Source organism: Corythoichthys intestinalis, chromosome 7 (genome assembly GCF_030265065.1).
Source record: "Corythoichthys intestinalis isolate RoL2023-P3 chromosome 7, ASM3026506v1, whole genome shotgun sequence".
NCBI lineage: Eukaryota > Metazoa > Chordata > Actinopteri > Syngnathiformes > Syngnathidae > Corythoichthys > Corythoichthys intestinalis.
In genome coordinates, this window is record NC_080401.1 from 16922392 (window position 1) to 16941173 (window position 18782).

The 18782-nt window shown below is 37.8% G+C and overlaps 1 protein-coding gene across 30 annotated transcripts in view; it reads right to left on the minus strand.

Annotated features, from left to right (window-relative positions):
- The window catches only part of adgrl2a (adhesion G protein-coupled receptor L2a), a 218478-nt gene that overhangs the window by 172313 nt on the left and 27383 nt on the right, over window positions 1-18782 (minus strand). For all 30 annotated transcript variants that reach the window (XM_057842113.1, XM_057842097.1, XM_057842110.1 and 27 more), the window contains exon 2: window positions 17428-17595. In XM_057842113.1, coding sequence (XP_057698096.1) covers window positions 17428-17488 — 61 coding nt within the window. In that variant the 5' untranslated portion in view covers window positions 17489-17595. The remainder of the gene's footprint in view (window positions 1-17427; window positions 17596-18782) is intronic.

Consider the following 18782-nt stretch of genomic DNA (forward strand, 5'->3'; position numbering starts at 1 on the left):
TGACCAGTGAATAGTGTGGTGCAATGTGAATTGATACTGCAACTTAATCACTTCTTTTGATTTCAAAGTAATACAGTAGCAAACAGGAAAGTCAGCTACATTTGCCCTTTGACCAGACAAGCTGGTTCGTCTTTCGGGCCTGAAGCCTGCATGCTGCTTCTGCTTTGAAACACCATCTACTGGATAATCAAAAACATTCTCATCTGCCCCTTCTAGCTCTTGATCAGGAATCACATAATCATCTGAAAGTAGAGCTGTTTTATGTGCCCACACTTCTGTTTTAAAAGTTAGTTATATGATGACTTTTATTCATTTCACTAAGAAATGAATAATGTACTCCAGTCCAATTTTCAAGGCGTTAGTAGGGTTAGGCGCTTTTGAAGTAAAATTACAGTAGTAAGAGATATAGATTACAATTTTTGAAAACGTCAAAATTTAAATATTTATTTAAGTCTCCTCATACACACATTTCCAAAACTTCTGAGGTCTAAACTAGTGACCCCCCCCCCCCCAAAAAAAAACACATTAATCTACCATCATTTGCTCTTGTGTTGACTTTTAGTTTCTTTTCCCCAAAACACAAATGCTATGCTAACACTCCGAGCCACCTAGCCAATCATTATTAAGTTTGCATCGGTGCCACCACCCCTTCCCCTCCTCCCCCTCCTGCTCTGTTGTCTCCCAAGAAGGTTGTGACGAAATCAGACAACTCGCGGTTCATTCAACCAAATTGTAGTAACGCACCCCTTCACAACCTTAATAACCGTAACGGTGGTGTAAAGATGAGAAAATTAATTAATTAGATTACTCACACTGAAAAAAATAACACAGTTAGAAATGGTGTTATACTCTAACGCCATAATTACCAACACTGCTGGCAGCCAGCATTAGGCAAGTTAATCCACAATTTTTAAAACATATTGCATTTCCACCTGGTACGGGAGCTGCACTGCTGCAGACAGGGAGAGGCTTCAGAGGACAGTCAAGACAGCGATGAGGATCATTGGCTGTCCTCTCCCCTCCCTGATGGACAGCTACTCCTCTCGATGCCTCAGCAGAGCTCTAACCATCCTCAAGGACAGCTCACATCTTGGTTCCCAGCTGTTTGAACTGCTCCCCTCTGGGAGACGCTATAGTTGTTTAAAAGCAAGAACAAACAAACTGAGGAACAGTTTTTTTGGTAAAGCTATCTCCACTAGAAGTGCACGATAATTATTGGTTCGATAATTATCGGTCCGATAAAGGAATTATGACGTCATTCTAATTAATCTGATAACATTATATATTATCAGGCCTATTAATAATATTTTTGGCACAGTGGATTGGGATGTGTGCGTTTGTTTCCACTCGTGTTTTGCTTGTTACTTTTCTAGATGCCGTATTTTTCGGTCAATGAGTTATAAACCTTACCATGGCAATTAGCAAATGTTTGCAATCTACAGGGTTATGTTTACAAGTTCTTGAGAGGCCTTTTGGTTATTGATAGGCTTGCTTTTCTATAATTGCCAGGTTAAGAAGGCTGTTTCATGGACCAAGATGACAAAAGTCTCCTCTCCTGTTACACCAAATGTTTTATCTGCTGACAAAGCATAATACCTGATGGGTTTATGTTTGTTGTAGATCAGTGCTCATTGTTCAGGGGAGCACATCGTCAATGATGTTGACTGATTGATGGTGATTGACTGAAATCATATTTATTTGAAAAAATTAATATGGTCACTTTATTTGAAGGCAAAACTGTTCTTGTCTTTGTTTTGTTCATTATAATAATGGTCATGTCATCATGAAAATTCTGGTACGGGCAAAGGCAAATCTATGCTGAATCAACCATTAGTATTTTTGACCTACAGGTGTTCAAAAACTCAGGTGAATATACATTGAAAAATTATATATATATATTATCGGTTATCGTATCGGTATCGGCCTTGAGGAGCGGGAAGTTTGGTATCGGTTAAAAAAAAATGGATATCTTGCACCACTAATCTCCACCCTGAACAGCCACATGTAACACAACATCACCCAATGTCTAATATTCATTTACATGCAATATACTATGTGCAATACTTACTAAGTGCAATTCAATGCCTCACTGTCAACTTCTGCAACTTAATTTCTATTCACACATATTCTATGTGCAATACTAATTTACGTGTAATATTAAACTGCAATATTCATTGCCTTCACTCTCAACTGCTGCTATTTCGCTTCAATTATTTGCACTGCATGAACATAGGACTATGTCATATATATTTTATATATATTTAGATTTTATACGTTTATTCCTGCAAGTCACTTTCGAGATTTTTTACTTGTCCAATATTCAATGCCTTCACTGTCAACTGCTGCTACTTCACTTCAATTATTTGCATTGCCTGAAAATAGGACTACCTCATATACTGTAAATTTTATATTTATTTAGATTTTATACTTTTATTCTTGCAAGCCACTTTTGAGATGTTTTACTTGTCCTGCACTGTAGGGGGAGGCTCCACAATTTCATTGTACAACCAATTAATGACAATAAAGGGCAATTCTATTCTATTCTATTCTATTCTATTTTATGCTTGGGCTAATGTGTCTGCTAGCAGTGTTGCTAGAGCTTTCGCAAAAGCTGGCATCACTATGAGAGAGAACCTAGCATGTTGGTTGGCGAACTTGACCTCTTGGCCGAACTTTTCATTTCGGATACAGAGGATGAGTACTTGATGGATTTCTAGATGATCGATCAAAAAGTAACTTGAGTACATTGTTAACTACATAACTTTAATAAAACACTACCAAACTCAATTTTGCTCCTGCTGTCTTTTCAAAAACACATTTGTATGCTAGCTTATCATGTTTTAGCTTGCATGCATGCTGCCGTATGTTGCACCTGATAATATGATGCGCCTTATGTACTGTACGTGTTCAATACATAACCTGCACCTGCAACTTAGAATATTCCTTTAATACAGAGTGCCTTATGGTTGCGAAAATACAGTATATACTTATGTAAGGAACCCACAATAGTTTGTCTGACCAAGAACAAAATGAGACGAAAAAGTAAAATAAAAAGCAGACGTTGAAAGAATAAGGGTAGATGACTAATCAACAGCCTTAGAAATCCCATCCAGTGACTTGTTTGTCTGGCCATTATTCACAAGGATAAGTCCAACAAGACAAGTAAAAGTAGACCTTAAAAAACACGGAAGCGCTCTCACGCTAAACCAGTCTCTTTGTCTGAGGCCCAATTAAGGACTACATTAGACTGCATTACTGTGGCTCCACTTTGACAAACAAAGTTGTGTTGTCCATGATGAATCCACAAGACTCATGAGAGAACAGACACAAACTATTTGCTTTCATTTAAGACAAAACAACAACACAGGAAAAAGTGGCAAGGCTCAAGGTATCTACAAGACACCATTTGTAATGTCCTTGTAATAACTTATGATGATGAGAAAAAATATTACAGCTGGAAGAAAACAGGGTTCCCTGTCTGGAAAGCAACAGTTAGAGATCTTAACAAGAAGTATTGAAGGTGACTAAAAAGTGCCACTTTATGTTTTTGTCAGTGTTTTGTTTGCATTAATACTCCAGGCACAAAAGGCATTCTTAAACTTCTGTTGAAACCAACAGTCAGAATGTGGGCTAAAGTTTATTCTATTACCCAAATGATGACCCATAACCGGGTGTTTCAACAACTGAGTATGAAGGCAGGATTAAATGGAGAAGATGGGGAAACACAAGCAACATTGGTGCCATCTGGTCAAAATATCTATTTTAGACCACCCGGGGGCTGGCTCAAACGGTCACTCACTTTGTTCTTGTTCTTCTTGAGGAAACTAATTGCTACTCCTCCGTTATTCATGGTTGGATCCGAATTAAATTTGGTAGGTGAGTTCTAGGCATATACAGTATATGCATTAGGAATGTCCCCGATCTGATCACTAGATTGGAAATAGGGCTGATCGGGCCATTTTTAGTGGATCGGAATTGGGTGAAAATGACCAGGTTTTTAATTTTAAAAAATATATATATAATACTTTAAAGGGTAACAAAATAATCCAAAAATACAACTGTATTGCCAAATGAAACAAAAATATATACGTTTTACACTCCGCAACACTCCTGGAAAAAACGGAAGAAGAAGAACTTTAAACAGTACAGTACTGTAATGTGTATGTTTGAAATGTTTTTTTACTAACAAAATCCTATTTTTCAGTATCAGATCAGACTCGGTATCGGCAGATTTTCAAAATAAGGTGACTCCGACTCGGGTGCAAAAATATGCGATCAGGTCATCCCTAATATGCATTGATTCTCTGAGCCCAACTTATTTTGTTTTATTAAATTTTATGTCAGTCACGTAGGATTGAGGTAGGGCGATGTATGCAATGTGATGCAACATTGCATAGATCACAAAATGTTAGCTCGAATGCGTCCCATTTGGTGGTCTTAGTTTGTTCCAATTTGTTTGATGTTTGACCCTTTCCTTTAGCGGTCATATAAATGATGAATCTTTGATGATTAAAATATAGGCTGTGATGCATACAAAATAGAGTGAAAATGTTGGCATGCCCAGAGTGGAATTTGTATGCCATTGTAGGTTCATATTGGTCTCACATTCAAGTCTATAGTGGCAGATAAAAGTCTGGGTATGCTCAAATTTTTTCATGCAACTGTAGCTCTGTAGTGATACCTAGCAGGATAAATTCCTGCTTACTAATGTTGTCAATGTCGATGTCAATGGTTGTGCATTTCTTTGTGAGCACTATGAATGACTGGCGACCTGTAGTCCACCTTTAGCCTGAAGTCAGCTGGAATAGTCTTGAGGACCCCACGACCCTGACCAGAATATGCAGTGCTGAAAATGGATGGATTAAGTTAAACTTTTTGGGTATCAACTACAGATGTCAAGAGTGGTACAGCAAGCAAAAGCATGGTGCCATTTACAACTTCTGACAATGTGGGAAAAAAAGCCAACTTCTGCTTTTTGAGGAAAAAAGGCATTAGCTTATTCAATGCCCAGGTAAAAGGAGGTATGTGCTGGGGTTGGATGGGAGTATGTCAGCACTCTGCATGACAAACGCCAACCTGGGGCCAGCTGTGACAAAGCACTAATCCAACAAAATCCCTGCTTCCTTTGCTGAAAATCCTAATGAGGATTTGAAGTGCTCGGCAGGGAGGAGACCCAGGGGCTGTGGTTACACCTTGCCACTGCTTATTGTCTCCTTATCTCCACGTCTGGCTGGTGATGAAAGAGACATGACAGCATGGTGGGTCTTGGTACACAAGGCCCCCAAGCCTGCCTGGCTCCATGGGGATCCAGATTCAACAGTCCGCCACAAACAACCCCAATGACAGTAAGCAAGCAAAGGGGAGACAAAACAAAAAGGATTCATTTACTCAAGACATAGGAAAAATAAATAAATACAAGAAAAAACAGTGACTCATAGGCATGTGCTTATTTCAAGGTTTCAAGGTATACCGTGTTATGAAAACTTCACGGTTATAAAACCGTAAAAATTTTCAGTCATACAGTCCCTAAGGTATTGGCTATTTTTTATGTACCATAAATGGAGGGAGAAATGCCTCGCTTGCAGGTGCAAAGCTCAAGCCTCCTCCACTGGTTGTTGCTCAGTGTGAGTGAGTCAGCTGTGTTACACAATAGCTGGAGAAGGTGAAACTCCTCAACAAAGGACTGCATCAGGGGTTGCGTTAACCGAATATTTTCCGTCGTTGACCGTTTTTTTTAAACTGTGACGGAAAAAACTGTCCATCTGTCATTTTGACAGGTTGCAATTCACACCCCAGACCACAGGGTGGCGAGTGAGCATATTAATTAGCTATTGTCTTCTCTCTTGATGCATGACGTCGTTGGCCTTACTCAGAAAAATGTCAAGGAAACTGAGTTTCCGAAGTTTCTTCAAAAAAGTTTCTTCTTGAGACATTTGATTATGCACAAGCGGGCACGCAATTCAAGTCCATGCGCACCAGGAGGAAGTTGTGAGACTGCATTCAGGCCACAGCAGGTGAACTGTTAATTTCATTGTTCCATATGTAGCCTACCTACTGGGGCCACAGTCAGCTGTTTTTGTCACTGCGGAGAAAAAGTAACATATTCATCTGCTTGATGTGTGATGGCACGGTGTGGATTCTCTGTTAAGCTTGTTCGGACAGAATATTAAGTAAAAATGAATGAAAACTAAATACTATTGAATATGTCATTATTATCATTTTAAAAATTTAAGTGACGGGTAAAAATAGATTATGACTGGATTTTTATGACCTTGTCAGTCAAAATGACAGACAACGAAAAAGTCTAGCGCAACCTCTGGACTGCATTTATATTTTATTTGGAAAATGTGTTATTTATTTATTCTTTTAATTCATCCTAACTTAACATTATACACATGTTTCAATTTGCTAATATGTTTTGAAAAATAAAAGTCCTGTTCAATGGGGGAAAAAAAATATTTTCTTTTCTATCCCAGATATCTCAAAGTAACACATTTTAGAGCTGTAATTGCAATACCGTGATATTTTTGCTTAAGGTTATCATAATGTCAGTGTCTTATACCGGCACATGCCTAGTGACTCATCACAGTTTTAGCGTAAATGTAGAGTATAACAATATACAGTATAAAAGCTGGTATATTTTGGTTTCCTGGCATTTTAAAAAGTTTATTGTAAATAAGATGATGGAAATGATCAGCCTTAACACCACAACTTAAACATTGTATTTCGTACACCAGAAAAAAACAATCTTGCATGCATCTCGAGGATAATACCAGATTTATTTAACGCTGAACCGACTACTGGTCTGACCAGTCTCATCCAAAAAAGTTTTTTTTTTTTTTTTTTAACAACCTACTTTATTTTAGTTGTGTTTAAATGACTGAAGTGATTGTAGTATACTAACGAATACTACAAAAGGCACAGGTAACAGTAATGTGATTATGTGAGCATTATATTTAAAAGGCTATCTTCCACCCATTTTGCAGAAATAGGTCTAATCCAATGAAAAATGAGTAAATTACTTAATGCAGTTTACTTAAAAGTAATCCATCAGCCACTTTTTATCTCATGCCTTTAACCTAAAATGCTGTATTTGATGAGGGAACTATGCTCTTATGATTCAGTATTTTACTTTTCTTTTGTATTTAAGGGAAAATGTTTGAGGTTCCACCAATGCTTGTTTGAAAGATAGTATTATGCTATTGTTTTTGAAAGATAAGCCTGGCTGCTGAAGAAAGTGCCTTGTGGAAAGATATTAAACCCTACACTATTCAGAGTAAAACAACGCAGTCTCTCCGATGGAGACGTATTGACTGGGTTTGTGGGATAGTTTAGCCTGGCTTTAATTTATTTGTGTACAAAACATTTCAAACCCATTTTATGAAAAAAAATAGGTTTGCTAGAAGCCAGAAGAGGTATTAAACCAGAGTAAAAGGTAGGACGGCAGTGGGTGGCGCAAGATGGTGCTCTTACAGGTTCTGGCTCGTATTAAGCCCTTAGCTTTTACTTCCAGTAATTACATTTCGGAACACCCTGATTGTCTATTTCACCCCTTTCACTTTGAGATTAAGGTCTAAAGCCTCTTCTCTTCTGTTTCACATGATCCAAAAAAGAGGACTTTTAAAGGTGCCCTTCTCTCATGCCCTTGAAAAATTTCAAGAACTTCAAACAAGTCAAGCTGTTACAAGAAACGAGGCAAGGGGCAGTTTTCTTAAAGTTTGTTTCCTGAAAAAGCTTTTATATTATGACATAAAGTTTACATACCCCATAAGTGACATACATAAATGACAAAAGCCTCATACTAATGGAATGAAAACAAGAACATAAAACAATGCTGTCAAATTATACTCACACAAGCCATTTGTGACCTAGTTTATAGTTTTTAATAACAAACACAAATTTTGTGTATTCGGCATAGCCTTTAAAGCTGCAATAGTATTCTTTTGCTAATTACATTTCCCCCTTGATTCTTCACTGTTAGAAAAAGTGGAAAATTGACAAAGTTGGCAACACCGGGAGGAAAGAAACAGTGCACGTTTTGGCTTGATTGATTCTTAGCTGTCCATTCGACATGTTCCTTTCATATGACACAGAAACATAGCTCCACTTAGTAATTGAAACAATCTTTGGCAAAACCTTTACAGAGAGCACACGGCCGACGCTGAGTGAGAATTGTTATTCACTTGCTGATGCCAAGAAATTCTCTCAGCTTGACTAAATAACACAGGCAGACTTTGGAGACAATTTAATCACGTATTACAAAAATAAAATAACAACACTCCACGCTTCCAAATACATTTACAATATTTCTTTATAAATCGCAGTCCCGTAATTTCCTACGGTTGCCATGGTAACAGTCATAGAGGACACCGACAGGACAAAGGAAATCAACCTGCAGTAAGACAGATACCAAAGTTGAGTGACTTGTGTGACAGACAGTATGATTGCTTGGTAAATATACTCTTGTCAAAATGGTTCCTATGCTGTGTGCAACCCAGAATGTGAAAAATGCACAGTTTAACAATGATTGTCAATCAAATCGATCAAATATGAGTATACTTCTTGAAAAGTATGATATTTATTTCTCAGTGAACAATATTAAGATTTTTCATGATGAGCATCAACCTAAATCCTTCAAGGTAAAGTTCAACATGCTGTTGTATGTTTTTGTCATTAAATTATTGAGAGTTTGATTATTTCTAATGTAAATATCAGCTTTGCTAGAATAAATTTGTTGTAAAACTCCCATTTGTTTTGACAGATCTCATTTGTAATCAATGTCTAGTTTTGTTGAAGTATTTTAAGATTAAGGCGTTATATTATTCCAGAAAATAATACTGAAAAGAAACTATGTGTGTTTCAAGAGGCAGTTTTGTGTTGCTTTTTAATTCACTTAGGCTAGGTTCATACCACGGGAGTTTTTCGCGTTTTTCCAATTTACATGACTGTCTGAATGGGACAAGTCGCATTGAAGTGGACCATTTAAAATCTGATCTTGGTCACTTTCATATGTGGTTTTATATCCAATTTGGGCCGAATTTTTTTAAAATGTGGTGGCATTCTGTACTCTCAAGTCTCCCAAATCAAAATTCATGCAACAATTACGTCAGCAAGGAGAGAGAGAAGCAGGGAGGACGGCAGCGATGGAGCTGTGCATTACCGGTAGCGCTGAGCTTGAACTCGGCTTTTAGGCAGAAGGTGGGCTTGACCACCCTTAGAAAAATAAGCGAGAAAAAAAGTCTAAGCCTGAGAACTCTCAGCTTTCTTTCTCTGCGCCAAATGAGCAATATTGCTTCCATGGCCAAGAGCAAACTGACTGTATGTGCTCTATCAACACAGACAGTATAAACTTTGAATATAAAAGTAAACAGGGATTATTGATGTCTGCTTTTTGCGTCCTCTTTTTGGAAATCAAAATATGGTCACCCTGGAATAACGAAGTGCCATCATGTGTTTTCATTTGTTTTGATACTTCTGCTCATGCAGGTAAGTTTGCTCCACTCGTACTGGATGTGGATACTTGAACGGGCTCAAGCGAAAAAGGTAATCTGAAGAGGCAGGCCCTAAAAATAAAAAAGATGACAAAAAATTGTGCATTAAGACCTGTGGTCTGAACTGAGCCTTAGTTGTGGCCTTCTCTGGCTATTCGTAGACTACTAGCATATCATTGGTACGCCTTCATATATAAGGATATTTTGGGTCTGCTTCCATCTTATCTTTTTGAGTTTTTACCTCAAAAGAGTACTGGACATTACTCACTGCACTTCACAGATCATTATGTGCCTTCTGTCCCAAATGTTCACACTACAATGGGAAAAAATATTTCTTATACTCCGCCTCCATTGCATGGAATAGTTTACAAAATGTCCCCAATCTGAATCGCATTAATGAATTCTAAACTAAATTTAAGGATAAGGAGACAGCATCTTTAAAGTCAGTGTTATAAATGGACTAAAAGGCACACCTAAAATCCTTTATTTGTCCCCAGAATTGACAATGTGCCTTATGTATGAATTCTGGATGTGTTTAATAAGCTCAATTTAATAGATAAAACATCAATTACAATATTTAATAGAGATGTCCCGATCCGATATTTAGATCGGATCGGACGCCGATATGGGCAAAAAAATGTGCATCGGCATCGTATCGGCCGACACGGAAAAATTCCGATCCAGACTTCCGATCCAGTTTTTCATCCGGTCCGGGTTTTCCAGCGCACCAATTTACATAATCCATTCCAGTTTTTGCTTCGGTTCCACTAAAGATTCGAGAACGATTCACAAACATCCAAATTCCGATTATTGAAATATGTCAAGTAAAGCGGAACTAATACACAGCGCGGTCTTCGGGACGCAATGAGAAACGGACCGCATTGCGTCCTGAGAGTAAACATCATGCTTGTCATAGACCCGGGTAATGCCAATGCTCGACTCACGGCTTTAGCTCAATTCATGCCGCTGGATAAAAAACACAAGAATACCTGACTGCTGCTGACAGCCGCTACAAACTACGTCAACATTGTTTTACTGTAGATAAAAGATATCATATGTATATACAACTAGATGCAAAATGACAGAATCGACGTCGTTAGCAACACTGAAGTATGGAAAACTAGATGCGTTAATAAACAGCCGCCATCTTAAAGCAGGAGATTTCCCTAGTAGGCTGTTGTGAACCTTCCAAGCGAACCTAATTAACTTTTTATCTAAAATACTCCTAAATCGGCAAAATCTTGACTTGAATCTACCTTCAAAACAATTTTAAAACTTTCACGTGTCGAAAGTAGACAGAAGGGAAATTATGGAATAACGGGAGCAATTTTAATAACTTTAACAATTGATTCGCAAAATTAAATTATTGAATGTAGTTTAAAGCTGCTGATACAGAATGGGGACTTGAATATGTTATTTACTGTTTACTTTTTATACAATTTTTGTAACTAATGCACGAAACATTAAAAGCATCTAATAGCTTGGGGAGTTTGTGGGATTTTCCACTGAGGTTGTTTGTGTGTTTTGCTTTTTTAAGACAGTTTACAATATTATTTGCACGTTTTACTGACTGACTATGCCATTTCTGTTTGTTATTTATAATGTTTTGTGTTTGTCACTGAATAAACAGGTCAGTTTCTTGTTACCAACCGTTGTGTGTAATTCAAACTCACCTAATTCAGGTGGCTAGTTGTTATCAAGACTACTAAAACCCTTTTCAACATGAGTCTGACAACTAAGTAAGGAGGCTAAATAACTTTAAACTTTAACACATGCTCAGATAGGCCGGTATCGGTATCGGTCAGTATCGGTATCGGATCGGAAGTGCAAAACAATATCGGTATCGGATCAGAAGTGCAAAAAACCTGGATCGGCACATCCCTAGTATTTAAAGATAAAGAGCAAATAACAAATGCTGTCCATTGATGTGCTAATGCTCCTTATAATCAGGTGTGCCATTAAAATGAACTTTTTCATTGATGGTGCACTCAATAATGTGATGAACCCCGCAGACTAAAAAATACAGTGGTAATTGTATCTTGAAGGTTTAATGTTTATTTTATGTTTTTATTGATGTCTGTTTATGTAACCTATGTCTGTAATCATGTTTGTTGTGCTGCTGCCTGTCTCAGCCAGGTCTTCTTTGAAAAAGAGGTTGTTTTTTTAATCTCAGTAGGACATCTTGGTTAAATACAGTAGATAAAAAATACAGCAGAACAAAAATTGTGGCCATGGCCTCTAAATATCTACTTTTAAATCGTTACGACGCTGCTTTACTTTTTTTTTATGCTGCTACTGGTGCCTCTGTTCCTAAAACCTAACCTCTAAAAGACTTAATAATGTATTTACAAATTTTACTGGTTAAATGTTAAGGATACTTGGATGTTACTAAAATCGCTTCATTATTGAACTTTTTGAATTCTGCACTTATTTTCATTCCTTGAAAATCTGTATGCCAACAGTTAATTTCAATAATATTTATTTGGACACTGGATTTTGTCGTTGTTTATTTTAATTCAATTGTTTTCCTAATTTTTGAGTTTTACATATACTAGTATATATATTAGGGCTGTCAAACGATTCAAATTTTTAATCGAGTTAATTACAGCTTAAAAAATAATTAATCACAATTAATCGCAATTAATCGCAATTCAAACCATCTATAAAATATGCCATATTTTTCTGTGAATTATATATATATTCTGTACAATAAATTGTTGGAATGGAAAGATAAGACACAAGATGGATATATACATTCAACATACGGTACATAAGGACTGTAGTGGGCATTTCACTCTACTGTCGTTTAAATTGGTCTATGCTGTCCTCACTCCGAAGCGTCTACTTTTTCCAAAGCTAGACAGCTAGTGAACGACGCCGTAATAATCAGACTTCTTCGTTTTTCATCTGATTTATTAATAAAATGGCCTCAAACCATTGTCCTCTTTACTGTAGACCGTCGTAAAACTACAAAAAAAAAAGTACACAAGCATTGCATTAGCAACAACGTTAGCTTAGCACGCTATACAGGTTAACTAAACATAAACAAAGGCAAAAGTGTCTCATACAAAAAATATAACATTTCGCTTACTAACATAATATGTACACTCTTTACAACAACCATACTTACAGACAAATCTTGTCCAAGGATCATATAAGCACAACATTACAACGTAGGCGTCAGCCCGAGATGTCGTGCAGCCATATTGAACTGGCAAGAAAACAATAAACCATGTCGCAAAGCGACCACAAGAGTTCGCTGTTGGACAGCACAAAAAGCCTTGCTGTAAAACTTACCAAAAGGCAGAATACTGTCTGAGCTGGACATGTGCGTTAATTGCGTCAAATATTTTAACGTGATTAATTTAAAAAATTAATTACCGCGCGTTAACGCGTTAATTTTGACAGCCCTAATATATATATATATATATGTATATATTATATATATATATATTAAGGGTGTAACGGTACATGTATTTGTATTGAACCGTTTTGGTTCGGGGTCCTCGGTTCGGTACGGGGGCGTACCGAACGAGTTTCTGACGAAATGTAAAGTGCTGTTAAATTTAGCGCGTTAACAGGCGGTAATTAATTTTTTTTAATTAATCACGTTAAAATATTTGATGCATTTAACGCAAGCGCGGAATGCCCGCTCATGCTTCCCATAATCCCACTGTTACGTCCGACGGACGTCTGCTAAGGGCGTACCATAAAACGAGACACGCACACAAATTGCAAGAGGACACAAATTTATTCACACAAGTCGAACTCGCAATGAACAAAATATACAAAAAGCGGAAGGAGCTGGCTTCAGCGTAAGCCCAGGCCAAAACAACAAACAAAATGAAACTACACTTGGACCCCACCCGCTAAGTAAATCCTGATCGTAAAAATGAAATAACAATACAACCACTAACCTGGCTTCTACACTAAACAAAATGGGTTGAACGAAAACGGCAGTTTACCTCTACTGCTGCGGTGAACAAAAACGATCCAATAACCAATGAACACAAAATACCTCACCGAAAAAGCGGGAGTGTAACAAAATAGTGATCAAATGCACAGGTGAATGAATAGCGAGCAAACAGCTGGCAAGGAGGTACACGGCACGTATGCTGTCAAATGCGCAGTTGCGAACTCTGAGTGTTGACTGTAAAATGACGAGCGGTCAGATGACTTTTGTTAACGCTGCCTTTATTTGGTTAACAAGACTCAGGCACAATACAACACACACGCGGATATGCAAGCTCAAACAACGGCCTAATAGTATTACCCAGAGCCGTATTACTGTGTATCGGATTAGCTGCCGTAAAGCAAGTGTCGTTATTGCCGCAAATGTAAACAAAGCGCTGCATAATGGATACATGTCAGACAGCGGCTAGTTCGGGTGGCCGGACAGCGGCGGTGACGTCGTCAGCCCGTCCGGCATCAATCAGAGTACGCCACGTTGGGAGGGGAGGCAGCCAGCTGGCAGACGCGGCGATCAGATGACTGACAGTCTCAAAAAAGATAACAATTAAACGGCCAGGGCCGTCGCACCACTCAGAAGTGCAGTGAGCAGCGTGGGTAACGGTTAAATGTTAACATGGAAGATGGTTGGCCCTCTGGGTGGGGAATACAAATTAAAAAAGAATATAGATGGAACAACTCTTCACTTCAGTGTTGCAACTGTTCAATTTTGCACATCAGATATTTATTTTGAAGAAAAAGTCTTAGCCAAAGTTATTTTTATTTTGTTTTTCAAAATATCTACATTTCTGATTTTATTTTCTATTTTTGAGCAGAATTCTAGCTTTGTATAGGCTAATGTTCCTATTGTTGAAAGCACAAAAGTGTGTAATAAACAACTAGCACATTTATATTTTGCATTTTGTTTTCTTACTGTACCGAAAATGAACCGAACCATGACCTCAAAACCGAGGTACTTACCGAACCAAGATTTTTGTGTACCGTTACACCCCTAAATAACAAATACTTCTAAACAAGAAATTGGCCTTTTATGTAATGTAATTTTAAGTAATACATTTAGTACAAATTAAGTGAATGAAGACGATAATTAAAGAATTAAAGAATACAAACATTTTATCTATAGAACAGAACACTATCTGAGAACACCACTGTGTACCATCGGCAATGTAAAACAGTGTCATCTGTTGACTTTACTTCATATGAGAAATTCTTGGAAAATAAAACAAGGGTGGTACATTTAAAAAAAATTTAAAAAGCGTACTAGAAAGATTTCAGATAAATTTTTTTTAGTTGCAATTAAAGGAAAGTGGTGTTTTATCTTAAAAAAAGGTTGAAATACAATTTGCAATCTATTGTAGTCATTACTTTCATCCATTCCCCTCCTATAAAGAAGGAAGTGACCTGATCTAGGTTTTACTCATATGTATTATCTCCTTTCACTAACATTTAAACAGGAATTACAAGTTGATCAAGATTGATTATCTTCAGGAATGCAATCAATGCATGTTTAACGGTTAGTAATTTGTCAAGCAGCGGCCCAAAAGCTTGGTGTGTCACTTAGCAGCTTAAGATTGTAAATTTCAGTACTTTTGTGAAATCTAGACTTTGAGCCTCAAGTATGGGTCAATCCTGAGAAACAAAGACATTGACCCTTCCCACAATGCAATACAAGAGCGTCATTTGTGGGACCGTATCTGGCTGGTAAATGCCCAGGTCAACTCCACACCTTAGTTTGTACTCAAAGTTTGCTAGGAGATACAGAAGCAATTAGTGCTAAATCCTCCACCACTAATGACCTCATACGTACACAGGTGTAAATCAACCTGCATCTGCATGATGTAAAAACTTTGGAGTCCAGTATTAAAATGCTTTGCAATGATGAAATTCAACTGTCGCTTTTATATACGATACACTCACCATCACGTTTGCTAACCCGGAAGCGATCGACTGTCCACAAACATAGATGGAAACTCCTTTATTTGCCTCGTTTTCGATATCTTTTAATGGGCAAAGAGGTTATGGGATGAAAGCCTTGGGATGACAGTGAGCCAGCTGTGCAAATATAGATAAAAGGCATGTATGCAGGGACCGCAGTCAAAGAAACATTGCTGGATGTGGGGGAGACATACATTATAAAGTAATTGTAGGTAACAACACAAACCCCCTAAGAAAAAGGAATAATATTGCATGCGTGAAGGTCTTCCTTCCGAATACAAACTTTAAACTATTTACAACATTTCACTAGCTCATTTAATTCAATTATAAAACATGCATTAAAAAGATATTAGGCCTAGACGTAGTTTAATGAAGTGTGTGGACTTGGGGATATTGTTTGTAATGAACTGTTTCGGGGGCTGATCTCTGCAGCTGAGATGGGAAATGGGACTGACAGGAGGGGGGAAGAAATGCAAACGAACATAAATGACAAATGTTATCAATAACAAAACCAAGTGTGCATTATTCAATAGTTTTTGCTTATTTAGTTTTAAGGGCTTCAGCCGTACACAAGTCTCACTTTTAACATACTGTACAACAAAAGTTTAGGAGTCGAGAGCCCTCCAAAACTTCCCACTTGTCTAGTCACTGCATGTTTGCCTTTTTAAAATATGTTTCAATGTATGGATGTGGAGAATTTTGAAAAGGGTAAGCAGGGTGGAGTTTTAAAAGCTTTAAAGCAATGGAAACACTCTTTGCATCTCCTGCGTATATTGCCACAAAAAATACAAATATTCCCATGTGCGCCAATTCTACTGATGTCACCCATCTATATTAATGCCATTTATCGTGTTCAGGGTTGTGCACAGCTGAAGCCTACCACAGCTAACTTCAGTCCTAAGGTCAACTACACGAGGGGTTCTTAATCTTTCTGTCCGTGGGCCCATCTTTTCATGTACAAAGTTGCAGCCCACACAAATATTATTACTTTCTTAAAATAATTGCACATTTTTTCACATTTTTATTCCGCTCTATCGTTCTCACGGTGCTGGCCATCTCTTTTTAGACCATGAAAATATTGAAAATAAAAATTGCAAACTTTAATTGTCGCATAACTGAGACAATGCATGTTGCCATCATTAATGAAATTCTGCTTCTCGGCGTTTGCAAGATAAAGGAGCCAGTTACTTAGCCTGTGACTAAAAATCCAAGCCAGATGACACATGAAAAAAATTCATTTTATATCAAGATACTACATTAGTTTCTTGGGTGTGACATACTGCACAAATAATCATTGCATTGCAAAGACCTAATATTGTAGAACACTATTAAAAATTGATAAAAGACTGGCAATGCTTCAACCATTGACACAAAAAAAACAATAACTGAGAAATAGCTCTTGTGATATACTGCGTTTAAAACAGAAGCCAATTATTAAAACAATAATCAATTACCAAAAGTAGAGCACCGGTATTTCAGCGATTAAAGACTAATAAGTGGAGGAAAGTCTTTGGGATACGCAGTGTAGACATATAGATCTAACCATAAAGACAAGGACGGGGGTTTCAATCACAACTAAAACACACCACGATTCATTTTTGAGGTGTGAAACGTGTGCGTGCTGGGCACAGAACTGAAGACTTTAGCCCTAAATGTCTTTAAATGTATCTAGCCCTAATGCCACTGGGAACAACTGGGGCTCTCAAGTAGAAAATCTCTGGCAAATCACAATTTGTCTGAGATATCCCAACTAATGAAAGCACTCCTGATCATCCCCATCCGCCTCAGCCTATGGTCCTCAGAGCCACATTACTTAGACATGCACTGTGGGACCTCGGAGGAGCAGCGTGAGCGTTACATTTTCATTGCTCATTCGAGAATTCCTAAATAAGTCTACAGTATAAGAAAAATCCCCACTGAGTGCCTAACTGTCAGTGAGCCTGAAACACTTATTCACGGGATGCTGTAAAATGGTGGTATGAAAACAAAGCGGTCTGTATTTATAGGACCAAAGATTTTTACGTGCACTTACCCTCAGTGGAGTGGAATTGGGCCAGCGCGACAAGCCAGCACAAGGTGTGTAGTTTCCACATGGTGCCAAGTGTCGGTGGTCTATTACAGGTTTTTGTGTCGTGACAAATGGCTTCTAAAAAAGTCCAATCCAAACGCTCTTAGAAATGGTCATCGTGGATCCTCTCACCTGTAGATGAAGCACATGGAGAGGGAATGTCAATTTGGCAGCGAAATAGAACCTTAAGAACCTCCACCTCCAAAATGTGTGTGTGTTTTCTGAGAAATGCTGCATGGACCGTCAAATAAGCAGATGTGGTTACTAATCATGAAAGATAGATATTTTTTAATGGCTACTGGAAGCTGACCATCTCTCGTAACTGGGTGCAACAAATGCTGTCAAACCTAAAAAGCCCGCCATAGTCCAAACCTATGGAAGAAGGATGCTACACCTTATCAAAACTTAATTCAATCCCATTTTTACATACTTTTTTAAGTTGTCATCTGTAAATCACAGCTCTGTCCTACCACCAAGGAGCACATGAGGCATATCAGTAAAACTTTATAGTGATGTTGATTTATCATGACAATTTAGATTTGGAGTCGACACACTTACTGACAGTAAATTGACACAATCCCAGAAAAAAAGGCTAAAAACTACAAAAAGAAACATTAAATTTAAAAAAAGAAGGAAAAAGGAAAAAAAGAGTAGGCTCCAAACTGGGAGGAAGTGGCCAACTGTGAGCCGAACTGCTTTCCACATTCACGTGCAGGAGCAATAATAAATCAACGCTGTATGCAAAAAATCATAAATGTTATGAAAGATTATCCATGACGTATTCAGCCTGGTGAAATAGTGAAGTTTCTAAGGCCATAGAAGCACTTCAGTTACCAAATTCACATAGGACCAAATTTACATTTTATGACAAATTTTACTCACAATTATACAACTTTGGATTTTTAGCTGCAAATTTAGAGGTAAATTGCCTTTTCCACCCCAGTGACACTGACAAACAAATAAACACTTGACAGCAATTGGTCAACATGCTTTGTTGTGACTGACCACAAACTTATCTCTGCTTCCCCACCCCTTCTACTCCCATTATTCCCAAGAAGGATTCTTGTCTTCCGACCTCATCCATACCTGTCCCAATAGTAGGACTTTGTTTGAATGTTTGTTTTTGCCTCTTTCACTACAAAAGCAAATAGCCTACTCCTAAGTCATGGATACACTTGTGGGGCTGTGACGGGTGAAACCTAATGCGTACCTGTGTGTTCAGGCATGCGTTTCACACTACTAACGGCTCCCTTTTGTCCGATGTTTATACTGCTGGGTTCAACTCGGTTCTCTCAGTTCCATGAACCATTAGCGAATTT